This window comes from Stigmatopora argus, chromosome 17 (genome assembly GCF_051989625.1).
Source record: "Stigmatopora argus isolate UIUO_Sarg chromosome 17, RoL_Sarg_1.0, whole genome shotgun sequence".
Taxonomy (NCBI): Eukaryota; Metazoa; Chordata; class Actinopteri; order Syngnathiformes; family Syngnathidae; genus Stigmatopora; species Stigmatopora argus.
Genome location: NC_135403.1, coordinates 13,822,574 through 13,835,675, shown reverse-complemented (window position 1 = coordinate 13,835,675; position 13,102 = coordinate 13,822,574). Strand labels below are relative to the sequence as shown.

Sequence of the window (13,102 nt, the reverse complement as noted above, 5' to 3'; positions counted from 1 at the left end):
ACCAACCCGAGTCTGACACCCTTGGTGTACCTAATCAAGTGACCGGCGAGAGTGCAAATTGCCCCCGGTCCCTTCGGCACTTTGCTGTTTCGACAAATGTGAAATCGAGCGTTACATAATGACGCTTCGGCAGGGGGGTGCATACTGTGCTTGGGGGCGTTCAGTTTTGCCCCCCTCAGCAAGAATCCTATCCCTTTCCCTGTAGGGGGGCGCGGGGGTGAGTCATTTAAAACCAGGTGCTGCCTCAGCACCTGCTACCGGAGAACCTGGCAAAATAAGTTCTAGCCCAGGCGGGGCCCATTGCGTCCTTTTCAGGTGGCCATTTTAAAATGTATCTATTTATTAGAAAGTATGAATTAATCAGGTGCTGTTGACGTCCAACCCATTTTGACTGGGAGGGCTGGCAGTGAAAGACGAAACAGGATTTGATGTCTATAACTGTCAATGGCAGTCAAATAGTATTCATTCAAAATGTTGTTTTTAACTCATAATAGATCAAGGGTGTCAGACTCGGGTTGGTTCGCGGGCCGCATTAACGTCAGCTTGTTTTCACGTGGGCCGGACCATTTTAGATATAATATTTAGATTTTTTGATTTTTATAAATGGATTAAAAGAACTGGATTAAAAGCCCTGAATATTCCGTTTTTATAGATCAAAAACAATGTTTATTTCAGCTTTTTTTAAATATATTTTTAGATTTTACAAAATGATTTTTGAACTTAAAACATAGAAAAAATGGATTAAAAATGACAATTATTGATTTAAAAGGGGGAAAATCTGGAAATTTAACATATATCTATACTCTTCATTTTAATTTGATTCTAAAACAGAAAGTCGGCACTCATCATTTACTTTCCTGGGCCACACAAAATGATGCGGCGGGCCAGATTTGGCCCCCGGGCCACCACTTTGACACATCTGATGTACACGATATAATCGGGTACAACCATTCAGCTTTATCATCTTTTTTTATTTATTTATTTTTAAGTGGGAAATCATCATCGACAACTATTCGACGTCGGTGGCGCTGGAACTGAATCATTCGATTCCAGCCAATGGCGATCAATGATGAGCTGTTTTTTTTAATGTTCCAGTATTTCTTGTTTTTATTTTTAGTCTGGAACAAATCATCAGTCCTACGTCGCCTATCAAATTATTCCCGTGTATAAATCTGATAACGTCAACTGTAATCGGGCCCCAAACGCAATATTTTCAAAGGATCGGAATTGGGTTGATATTGTCGCGTTTTGGGAGGATGGGTGTGTTTTCCTTGTGTGTGATTACAAATGCGTTTCACCTGTGTCTTACCCATCCCCCTTCTTTGGTGTGACCCACGTTTTTGTAATTGTCTCGTTATCCCCCTCCAATGTATTCAAACCCTTGTTGTTGTCAGTCTATGTGGAAGAAGAATTCTGTTATGATTTAATCTCGGCTGGGGAGAAAAGTGGAACCCAGGAAAACCAAAGGGAAGTCCTGATGCACAAATTAGGATGTTCATGAAAAATATCCATACAAATAAAGGCTGGGTCAAAATTCACCAAAATACAAATTTAACAGGGGAGATTGACAATGACAAATAGGCCAAGATTACTGATAGGAATGAATACTCCCAGCCAGACCCACAACGACAGAGGGTTCAAAAACCTCGGCGGGGGATGATGACACAATTTCAAACACCTGGCTCTTGCGGGGGAAGAAGGAGCACGGCAAGGAATGCACACCCATGGGCAGATGACCGTCCGGATAGCGACGCCCATTTGATTGGTGTACATGGCATTGACAAAGTTACCAGTCGGGATGCAGACGTCGACGGGATCTCCAGACTGGATGACGGCGTCTCGGGATGGGTTGAGATAAGCGGCGGAGTGGTAGACCACCTGTAGGAGGGAGGAATATTCAAAAATTGGTTCCAAAATTCTTGAAAATGAAGTTTTGTCATTTCTCTGATCTACTTAGATATTTAGAATTTTTGCCATATTCACAGTGAAAGAGTTGAAAAAAAAATGATTTCTTCAAGCAGTTTTAGCTCACCAAATAATTAACTTGAATTGACTGTCCCTAATTGAATTGAAGTGAATTGAATGTTTGTATTGTCATTTCGTGACAGTTGACTTGACTTGCCCTTTTTAGGATTTATTTCATAAAGACACGGAAAACAGAAATGTGATCACAGGTCAGTTTTCAATACATTATTTATTTGCAAGACAAAAGACAGCCTCTCGAGTTCTGACTCGTTTTTAAGAAGCTCTACCGCAGCCAAAGTGGGCGTTAGTTTTGAATATTAATGGTTGTGATTCATTATGTATTTTGACCACCGGAGGGTAGTAATGAGTAAGCACAAGTACGTCACACTTGTCTCGGAACATAGTTTACTCATTACTACCCTCCGGTGGTCCAAATAGGTACTGAAATACACCCACTAATATTCAAAACAAATATACAAGACTTGAGTGATAAAGGAACATAATATATGATTACTCTGAATAATGTCAATATGGTTATAGGCTGGTGAGAATATACTTTGAATATATAACACAAATTATGAGTTATTGTAGTAGTCGCGACGTCAAATACACAAATACGTACTACAGTCAGTGGAAGTGTATGAGTTTCTCCTGAATTATTTCGTTTTATTTATCATTTATAAGAATCTTTTGGAGTCAATTTATGATTACTTCATATTCCTCCAAGTGTTAGTAAATGTTTTAGTGAGGTGCTGGTAATAGAAACAAATATTTCTCATGCGAAGAGTACCTCTAACCCGTATTTATCGACGCCAAACGATGTGAAAAATAGTTTCAATGCAGCGTCAACTAGCTTAGTTTGTTTGTAGCATTGTTATCTACAAAAATATGAACTTATTAATATATATATATACTCACGACACCTGTTGACTTTTAAGGTACCCCAAGAGTGAATAATTATGCTTTGCAGGCCTCGGAGACGGTGTACACTTTGATCTTTGTTGGCGCGAAATTGCTTTCACCAAAGAGCACCGACAGGGACGGAGAGACGGAGGGACAAAATTTACGAAAGGCGAAGTGTGTTCTGTAATGTAGTACTACTTTGTTCTATTTAATATTGTACCTATATTTGTTTTTATTATTATGTTTTCGTTTATAAACATTTAATAATAGCGAGATTTTGAAAATCTGGCTCAATAAAAGTTTAACAAATCGCCGTAAAATCATGGTTCTCCGAATTACCGACTGTATTTGAATGCAATGCAAGAACCGAGAAAGTTGCCTAGCAACAATCCAAAGCCGAATCCTCCGAGTACTTTCTAGCCGTCATGCAATTAGCTTAATTTGTTTGTAGCATTATTCTCTACAATAATATGAACTTATTAAATGTATACTCACGACACTTATTGACTTTTAAGGCCCCCTAGAGTGGAGAGCTAGGCTTTCCCGCCATTGGAGACGGTACAATCTTTGATCTTTGTCGGCGCGAAATTGCCTTCACAGAACAGCTATGACGGGGGCGGAGGGGCAAAATTTACGAATGGTGAAGGACGGTAAAAGTGTATTTTGTAATGTAGTTCTACTATGTACTGCTTAAAAATGTATGTATATATGTTTTTATTTTTATTTTTCCCTTCATAATAGCGAGTTTTTGAAAATGTGGCTCAATAAAAGTGTAATAAATTGCCGTAAAAGCATAGTTCTCCGAATTACCGACTGTAAGTGAATGCAATGCAAGAACCGCGAAAGTTGCCTAGCAACAAGCCAAAGCAGAATCTCCGGAGGACTTTCGAGCCGTCTTTCGTTTGCTAGAGTGACTAATTTAGGTCTTTTAAACGTTTAAACTCGACTCCTTGTCACAATTCCATCATGGCAAAGACTGCTTACCCTCAAGAGAGCATTTACAACCATTTACCTGATATAGTTCCACCTAAAACAATGCTAAGGTAAGTCCGAAATAAAAACTAGCTTAATTATCAGGCACATGTACATTTTCAGACATTGTCGTTCCTATTTTACTGTGTTAATTTCGACGAATATTCGAAAGTGACGTTCATATTCGTGCTTTTACTTCAGGTTTAAGTCCAATAGTCACACTGGACGACAACATTTATAAGAAAACTATGAAAACTATGGGCCCACCTAAAGTGGAGGCCCCGTTCAAAAGTTGTCGTTTCCTATTTTACTGTGTTAATTTCGACGAATATTCGAAAGTGACGTTCATATTCGTGCTTTTACTTCAGGTTTAAGTCCAAGTTTGGTTCAATAGTCACACTGGACGACAGCATTTATAAGAAAACTATGAGAACTATGGGCCCACCTAAAGTGGAGGCCCCGTCTCCAGATAATTACCTCAAAAAGCATTCAAAAGAGACAAAACTGCCTGAAAGTGAGTAAAAAAACAACTATGTAAACTTTTTAGTCCTAATTATTTACTTTTGGGTCCTAATTATTTACTTTTGTCTCACAGAAAAAGAGCATTGCCATCGCACACGCACCTTAAAGAAACCACCAGTCCCATTGAGGTCCGAACACCCACCAATGCAGTTTGACAAGGAGAAAACCCTAGTCAAAACCACCTCAATCATGCCTATTAAGTCCCGAGAGCCTGTTTCCGTCGACAGCAACCGGGGCCACAGGGCGCACCTGGAACAATCTGGACTGGTCCCCAAATACGTCAAGAAAAAGGTACAAGAAACATGGAGGTCCAGTTTGAATCTTCCTAACCTTCTTCTTGTTTTTTTTAGAGTTACGGGAAGGTTCCCGTGTACCTACAGCACCGCAGCCAGGAAGCGGAAAGATCTATAGAGGCGTACAACATGTATGTGAAGGAGAAAATGAGTCAGGGTGCCATGAGGCAGCTGTCGGAGGAGGAACGAGAAACTAATTTGGAGGTACGTACTTCCAGTCTGACCCTGGACTGAAACGATCAGTAAGTACAATTCTGAAGATACTTTTTTTTTTGTCCATGAAGTGCCTGAAGATAGCCTTGGCTGAAGTCAACAAGAAGTACCAGCAGCTGCCGGTGGTGGTGGACACGCTGATGAGAAAGAGCCGCAAAGAACAACTCGAGAAGGATTTGAAGCAGCTGGAAAACGATGTCTGCCTTTTTGAGAAGTTTAAGACCATCTACATTGTCAATTAGATGAAACTGAGATCAGTTGTTTTGTTTGCGTATTAACTCATTGGTTGCTACTGACAATTATAGCCGTCCAATCCATTTTAATTTTAGGGCGTCTGGTGGTTGATTTAAATGTAAAAGTTTTTTTTTTAATTAACACATTTAAAATAAAATAATTAAAAATACAAATTCAAATGTTTAAATAACAAGCTTCTATCTCCAAGATAAATGACTTTTTAAAACACTAGTGAGGATAAATGAATTATTTTTCTATTTGTACAGGAGTGAAGGAGTTATTTTCCAGTACCAGTAACTGATGCTTTTTAAAAAATTCTTAAATCTCTTTTTTCCAAATTCTAATTTAATATTGATAAAGATAATTTAAATAATTTATGTCTAGTTAAAAATAGAAATGAGCGAGAACAGAGCTTGTTTCCAATTTTGTCCACAAGATAATTTAAATAATTTATGTATAGTTAAAAATAGAAATGAGCGAGAACAGAGCTCGTTTCCAATTTTGTCCACTGGAGGGCGCACTAACACTTGGGACATCCTCTGGTTTAGGATTTTTTTATATATATATATGTTCAAAACTGCTTTCCTAAACATTTGACTGATTAGACTATATATTTTCTTCAAATTACAGTCATTGTGTAATGTCTAAAAAATTCTGAAAGTAAAAACCTCCATTATATTGAAAGTTTTGGACTAAATAGCCCTAAAACATGAATACCCACTGCCAGTAAAAATGGATTAGATGTCTATTTCCGTCTGAGGCAGCTTTAGATTCAATACAAATAATATTTTAGCCATTCACCAATTTGTTATCGACTATGTCAGTAAAATAACTCTAACTCTTTCAGGCGATTCATCCTGCTGTCAATTTAAATGAGTCTCACTCGTAGACGTCCATTCAATTTGAACTCGGAAGCCTGGCAGAGATTGAAAAAATATTCATCCGCTGCCAACCCTCCACTTTCAAACAGAAGGGACATCTAGCACCGCTAATGAACGCCGATGAGTTAAATAAAAGACTAAGGATCGATTGTACTCTTGCCTTCTCAGTGTCTTACTCTATTGAGTGGTTAGCAGCAGGCTAAATGGTGTCACATGGAGGCCATTATCTGTGCCATTCCCCACGAGTGGCCTGAGAAAAAAAAATCAGCAAATGACCAGAGCGTGATCAACTGGCGTGTGTGAAGACGGCACTTGAGGAAATCGAGCAAAAGCGGTGAGTATCTATTCCAGAAACAACATAACCTTAACGTGAATTGTCATGTGTTGCGCTCCCTCAAGGCAAAGGAATGTGTTTTTGTGTGTATGTCTCGCACCCAAAGGGCCGCCGTGAACTCTGTGACCTCCGGCGGGACTATTCATGCTCGGAAAATGGAGCACGCTGCGAAGAAAAGAGGAATTGTGGTACGTTTGTGTCGGGGTTTTTTTGGCGGGAGGGTTGGATCGGTCAGATGTTGAATGTGTTTAGGCCAAATTTTAAGTGTGAATGATACATGTTAGCTTGGAAGTGTTTTTAGGGTATTAGAAGTTCTCTTTTCAAATATGTCACTTTTAAAAATATTTTTTTTCCCAATAAAATTAAATAACATTGACAAAAGATGTCACCAAAATACTTACACGTTTTCTTGTTGCTAATTGTATCCATTGGAAACCCACTGACACTTTAGCAACACTAGTATTTTTATTGTTTCGCGCAAATGTGCTTTCTAAATATGTATTTTATTTGATTACATTTTCGTGAAAACCTGGCTGCTATTGACGATCCATTTGAACATTTTAACATGCTATAGTGTCATAGGGATTGAAAGCAGTTCTTTTTTCAAATATGTAACTTTTCAAAATATATTTTTTCAAAATAAAATGAAATAACATTTACAAAAGATGTCACCAAAATAATTACACATTTTCTTGTTTCAAATATGTAACTTTTAAAAATATATTTTTTCAAAATAAAATTAAATAACATTTACAAAAGATGTCACCAAAATAATTACGCTATTTCTTGTTTCAAATATGTAACTTTTAAAAATATTTTTTTCCAAATAAAATAAAATAACATTGACAAAATATGTCACCAAAATACTTACACGTTTTCTTGTTGCTAATTGTATCCATTGGAAACCCACTGACACTTTAGCAACACTAGTATTTTTATTGTTTTGCGCAAATGTGCTTTCTAAATATGTATTTTATTGGATTACATTTTCGTGAAAACCTGGCTGCTATTGACGATCCATTTGAACAATTTCACATGCTATCTTCTGATTGCAGATTCAAGACGATTGGCCAGGTTACAGCCTGGATTTGTTCAGCTACCCGGAGCACTACCGCGACGACATCGACAACGTTTACATCCCGCACGGGGTGGTCGTGAACAGGTGAGTCGCGAAAGACGGGGGAAGAATGTCGGTCGGGCGCTGACGACTGGTCCCGCGTAGGACGGAGCGACTGGCCCGCTACATCGCAGAGGACTTTGCGGACGACAACATCGTGGTTCTGTGCGTGCTCAAGGGTGGCTACAAGTTCTGCGTCGACCTGGTGGAGTGCATCAAAGTGCTCGGACGCAATTCTGGGAAGTACCTGGAGACACGCGTGGAGTTTATACGACTCAAGAGTTACCTGGTGCGTAAAAAAACACCCAAAAAAATGTTAGCATTGGAGACCAAAAATCCTTAGAATTTTTTTCCCTAACATTAAAATATAAACATTATTTTTAGCACAAAACTACAATATAGAACACGTTAAATTCATATTTTTGGATACGTTTTAACAACTTAAATGTGACAATTGATTTTATGTAGGAAAAAAGTTACATGTAACTAGGATTAAATTATGTTTCTTTATGTTAAAATTGCATTTTTTTCCAGCACAAAAATAAAACAAGGTAAATGCTTAGTTTAGAGAGAATTAACACCAAATATGTGACAAAAAGTCTTAAAATATTTTAATGTTCGTGTAGACAATATATAGTCCTACTATATTGTTCTGATTATTATTATTATTATTATTATTTCTTTCAGTGCAAAAAAGGCCCAGTAACATTTTTTTTCATGATGGTATATTTTCATTGCACAAAAAGCCCTACTAAAAATCAAGTCCTATTTTTTTTCATGATTAATTACTTTTCTAAGCACATAAATTTTGCCTTAACTTGAACAAAGTCTTCATTATATTTTACACACAAAAAACGAACTGCATATTTTTCTCTACAATCAAGTCACAGTCACAATTTTATTAAAGTTGTAACATTATTTTGGAGAAAAATATTTTTAGAACAAAAGATCATTGTTCCACAATGAATAATGAGTATCATGCACCAAAAATAGTCCACACGTTTCTTTTTCATCCCAGCAACATCAATCCCTTTTATTGAAGTGTCAGAACAGCAACAAAAACAAAACACAAAAAAATCTCACCTCATTGGCTGAGTTTGGGTAATGGCTGGCAACCAATCAAATTGAATTGGATATTTATCACCATCAGTGACAGTGAACATGATTTTGTACTAATGTTGATGTCACTTACTAAACCCCCCAAAAATATCCGTTTAGCAATACAGAGCCAAAATTAAAAGAAAAAAAGCTCGACGCTTTTACCAGTAGATGTCAGTGTTTCTCCTATTTATACTGGGCGTGGCCACATTCACGCCAAGGACGCAGGAAATACTCCAGGCCTCACATCATCATCATCATCATCATATGTCAACATGTGAGCCAGCCTCGTGTCGAGGATAATAACACATCCCGGAATACACCTGGAATGTTTACATGTGGGTTGCACCAAAGGTTTAAAAGCCAAAATACTTGAAAAATAGTCCTCAGTGCTGTCATTAAAAAAAACCTTTTACTGGCGTGAGTCCCAAATTGTCAAAATTTTCCTCTGATTTTTGTTGTATTTTTTTTCTCAGAACGACCAATCCATGGAGGATCTGCACATCATCGGCAGCCGTGATCTGTCCTTCCTGCGTGGAAAGGTAGGTTTCTACACCGAGTTTTTTGGATGACTCCCCTGAAATTGTTGGTTTTTTTTCCTGATTCTTCCCTAATAGGCGTCCAATCATTTTGATGCTATTGTTCATTACTACAACTGGATTGGAGAAACTTCTTTAAATTCACAGCGAGATGAATTGCCAATGGCTTTGAGAGTTAAAAAAATGTTTTGCTCACAGTGTTGATCACAAATTGGAGAGGAACTGAACTCTTATTAGTATACTATTTTAATACAGACATATGCATTAGTTTTGTAAAAAAAAATGACATTTTCAAACCATTGCTTGTATGGAAACCATATAAATTTCAACAATGTGTGCTTATTTTCGCTTTTTTTGCATGTTTCCAAGAGCGTCCTCATTGTTGAGGTGAGCATCGAACTTGTTTATCATCCCCTTTCAGTGCCATTGACGGGAATGGACGTCCAATCTTTTTGAGCGGGGAGTGCTAGCAGAACAAAATTTGCTTCAAAGCTTCCACTTCAAACAGATTGAAGGTCTATCGCCGTCAATGTGACTGGAGCGTGGTAAGTCATTTCAAGAAATGTTCAATTGTGCCTCCCCCAAGGCCATCGTTGACACGGGCAAGACAATGAAAGCCCTTCTGAAGCACGTGGAGACCTTTCAACCCAAGATGGCCAAGGTCGCGGGGTGAGTCGCCGTGCACCCGCGGCAGGAAATGCCAAGCGGGTGACAGAAGGAAGACGGGGTCGTCATTTACGGTGGATGGACAAAAATATTGGGAGATGTCATTTGTATCTTTTTTTTTTTTGGACTTTTAGCGCTTATTAGCATTATCAATCGTGAGGAACTTTGACTTTTTGGGAAAAATATAGAAGAAAAAGCTGGAGGTTTTTGTTAAATATTTGTAGTAGGAACGTGTCCCACGTTTTGAACTTGAACTTGAATGCGCCATCCCGTTGCAGTCTGCTGGTGAAGCGAGTCCCCAACATGGACCAAAATCTGACGGACTGTAAGTAGTACGACGTCGCCTATAATGGGAACCCGGTATTAAAACCCATCTGCGTGTCGCCCCACTTTCAGATGTCGGCTTTGAAATCCCCAACCGCTTCGTGGTGGGCTACGCTTTGGACTACAACGAATACTTCCGGGACCTCAATGTAAGCCTTCAGAAGAATTTGACATTTGTTTTCCATAAAAAAAGAGGGACGACATTTATCTTTTTTTTAACACTTAAAAGTTAAAACAGCTAATTTTCAGTTTTATTCATATATATATATATATATATATATATATATATATATATATATATATATATATATATATATATATATATATATATATATAGAAAAATAGAAGGGGAAAAGAGTAAGAATTTTCACTTTTTAATAAAAAAAAATATATTTTTGGATTAAAAGGTATAGTAGTCAGTTCTATTTAGATTTTCAAAAATGCCTTTTTGTTTTAAAAAAAATTACTAAAGTCATTGCAAAATTTCATTGGACATTTTCTGAGGACCCTCCAAAACAAATAACTCTATTTGAATACTTTTTGTTACTTTTGCTAACACACATTTGTAGAATTTCAGTCCCTACAAGTCAAAAGGTGACTCCGCCCTTCCCAAATGTTGTCTATTTTCGTGTGGTGTTTTTCTTCTCCAACTTTCTTTCCTCTTTTTTTTCAGCATATCTGCGTCATTAGCAAGACCGGCAAGCAGAAGTACAAGGTTTGACTCAACTTTTTCATGAACAATAAACAACAAGCCAAGACTTTATGGCATGGCAAAATACACAGTTGTACACTTTTTTAATGCACTTTGCGTTGATTTATGTGTCACCGAACCCAAAGCAAAAATTATTCGAGAATGCAACTTGCTCTGACTCATGGAAAAAGCACTCTAAAAATCAGATTAAATTGTAAAACACTCCTATATTGTGTTTAGAAGAATGTCCAAATGCATGTTTATTATCTTGTACACCCAGTAGAGGAAAAACAACAACATTTACTCCCATTGACGGCAACATGCTACACAAATACGCATTACGACAATTTTAGATTTATTCTGAGTTCCTTTTCCATGAACTTTTCTAGTATTTTTATGTATTGCATTGCAGTTAGCATTTTTATTCAACTAAATTGTTATGTACAGTGCCCTCCTGTGGTCAAGGTCTGCACAACACAAGGAGTAGCATACATAGTAATCATAATGGAATCCTAATGCCCCAAAATGCATAAAGTATTAAAAAAATATTTTATTTTAGGACAGCTAATTATTCATTTGAGCACTTTGCTGGGTCACGACCTCTCTTAAGTAAACCGAGTGTTTTATTTTAGATCCTTTTATTGTCGTCTTTCCCCCTCGAGGAGGTCGCGACCCCTTAGAAAACAACCCTAAGTGGATGTGAAAAGTGCGCAAACACATTTCAAACACCATGTTTTGTTGCGGTCGTCACGGCGATTTGGAGTTAGCGTAGCGCGACGTCCGCGCGTTTGCCCGACATGGCCCACGGAAAATAACTGAGATTTCGGAGGCCATTTTGTTAGATCTGTACATTCCTGCTTTGGCTTGCAAGGGAGTGTGGAAAGATAAGTAAAGCAAGGAAAAGAAAAAAAAGCGTTGTTATCGGGAAACTTTAGAAGTAATGTCAGAAAGCCTGAATTAACTCTTTCGCTGCCAATGGCGTCCAATCATGCGGCCTCCAATCATCCCATTGCTGTAATTTAAAATGCTGTTATGCTGTTACCCTTCAAATAAATTCCCTTTCAAAATCTAGTTGATCTCTTCCACAAGCCCAGCCATGGGAACCCGCCGGCGCCATTGTTTTGGCCCGGCGCGGTGAAAGCGAGCCGTTTCACAAATGGCCGACAAAGGCTTTGTAAGGCAAAGGGAAAAAAGAAAGAAAGTAGGCCGCAGGTAAACTCCTGCCCCTGCCACACAATGCGAACAAAACAGGAATTGTACATTTCAATGAAGTTTGTCATCCGAGGCCCGCCGTTTGCGAGAGGATTTGATTTCCTATAACGTGCGTTTTCGCTCTGAAAGCTAATTGTCGCTGAACCAGACATTTTTGGGCGGATTCCGAATCTATCAAAAGACTTTTTAAACAGGGCTTGAAACTGAACAGAAAATAAGCTATTTTCATCTGAAGTAGCCATTTTGGATCCTCACATACTATTTTACAGATTTATCTGCTCTCTTAACAACCCTCTTTAAATAAACCCCATTTATTCCATTTAGTGACAGATGAAATATTGTGTATATGCATACTTTGAGCAGTATTACGACAACATGTCATTTTCAAGTGCCAGCAGCCACGTGCGCCATTCTTCACTCTAAATACATTTTGGCCGACGCGTGCTGTTACATAAATAGAAAGTACATCCCCTCCAGCATTGAAAGTGTTCCAGCGATGGACGCGATAGATCCGGGACCCTCTTTTTACTGTGGCGGGGCGCTTCCAATCGACTTTTGCAACACAACAACTTGGCTCGGGTCGTGACCCTCGCCGTTACTCGGCCACGGCGCGTATTTTCCGCGGCAAAGCAAAACTAAAAAGTCCCAAAATTCTATTTTGCGCGCTCTTGCGTGTTTGGTTTTTGCTTGGGATGGCTTCCACTTGCCCATTGTCTAAAAATGGGGGTCTTTTTGTGAGACAATAACCGAAACCGGGGGGGATCCGGGCAGTGGTGCGGGTCAAAGGAGGGTCTATTGTCCCGCCATCTATTGTGCTAGCCGAGGAGCCCGCAAACAGAACACTGTCCGCCTTTGTCTAGCTCCGCATCAGCTGGGTGCACCCCCCTAAAACCCGTACCACACCCCAACACCACACCAGCAAGGCTTTTTGTAAATTCCCACGTGGCCGGGCGCCGTGCCCTACATGCAGTCGTAATAACGTTACAAACTTTAGCGAACCGCTTGCTAATAGTTAGGCAAACAAACCACGGCGGTTGCGCGTATTTGGGGTGAAAAGACTCGACACTGCATTTATTTGAGTTGATAAAAAAGTCGATACACCCTCTTTACACTTTAACTTCTACAATTGACATCGCAT

The 13,102-nt window shown here is 38.7% G+C and overlaps 2 protein-coding genes across 3 annotated transcripts; both read left to right on the top strand.

Moving 5' to 3' along the window:
- Positions 1–3,678: 3,678 nt before the first annotated feature.
- Positions 3,679–5,125, top strand: enkur (enkurin, TRPC channel interacting protein). The gene is made up of 5 exons (XM_077624562.1): positions 3,679–3,911; positions 4,209–4,354; positions 4,436–4,653; positions 4,713–4,859; positions 4,940–5,125. Exons 1-5 carry the CDS (start codon positions 3,835–3,837, stop codon positions 5,108–5,110), a joined length of 759 nt encoding a protein of 252 aa, XP_077480688.1. The 5' UTR covers positions 3,679–3,834; the 3' UTR covers positions 5,111–5,125.
- A 669-nt stretch (positions 5,126–5,794) lies between these two features.
- LOC144091738 (phosphoribosyltransferase domain-containing protein 1-like) lies at positions 5,795–10,839 on the top strand. 2 transcript variants are annotated; one of them, XM_077624340.1, is made up of 10 exons: positions 5,795–6,317; positions 6,424–6,505; positions 7,373–7,479; positions 7,540–7,723; positions 9,009–9,074; positions 9,441–9,458; positions 9,658–9,740; positions 10,016–10,062; positions 10,134–10,210; positions 10,735–10,839. In XM_077624340.1, exons 2-10 carry the CDS (start codon positions 6,473–6,475, stop codon positions 10,780–10,782), a joined length of 663 nt encoding a protein of 220 aa, XP_077480466.1. In that variant the 5' UTR covers positions 5,795–6,317; positions 6,424–6,472; the 3' UTR covers positions 10,783–10,839. The 2 variants fall into 2 exon arrangements, with proteins under 2 accessions (XP_077480466.1, XP_077480465.1); XM_077624339.1 differs by having other exon boundaries at positions 9,009–9,076; positions 9,434–9,458.
- Positions 10,840–13,102: the final 2,263 nt, after the last annotated feature.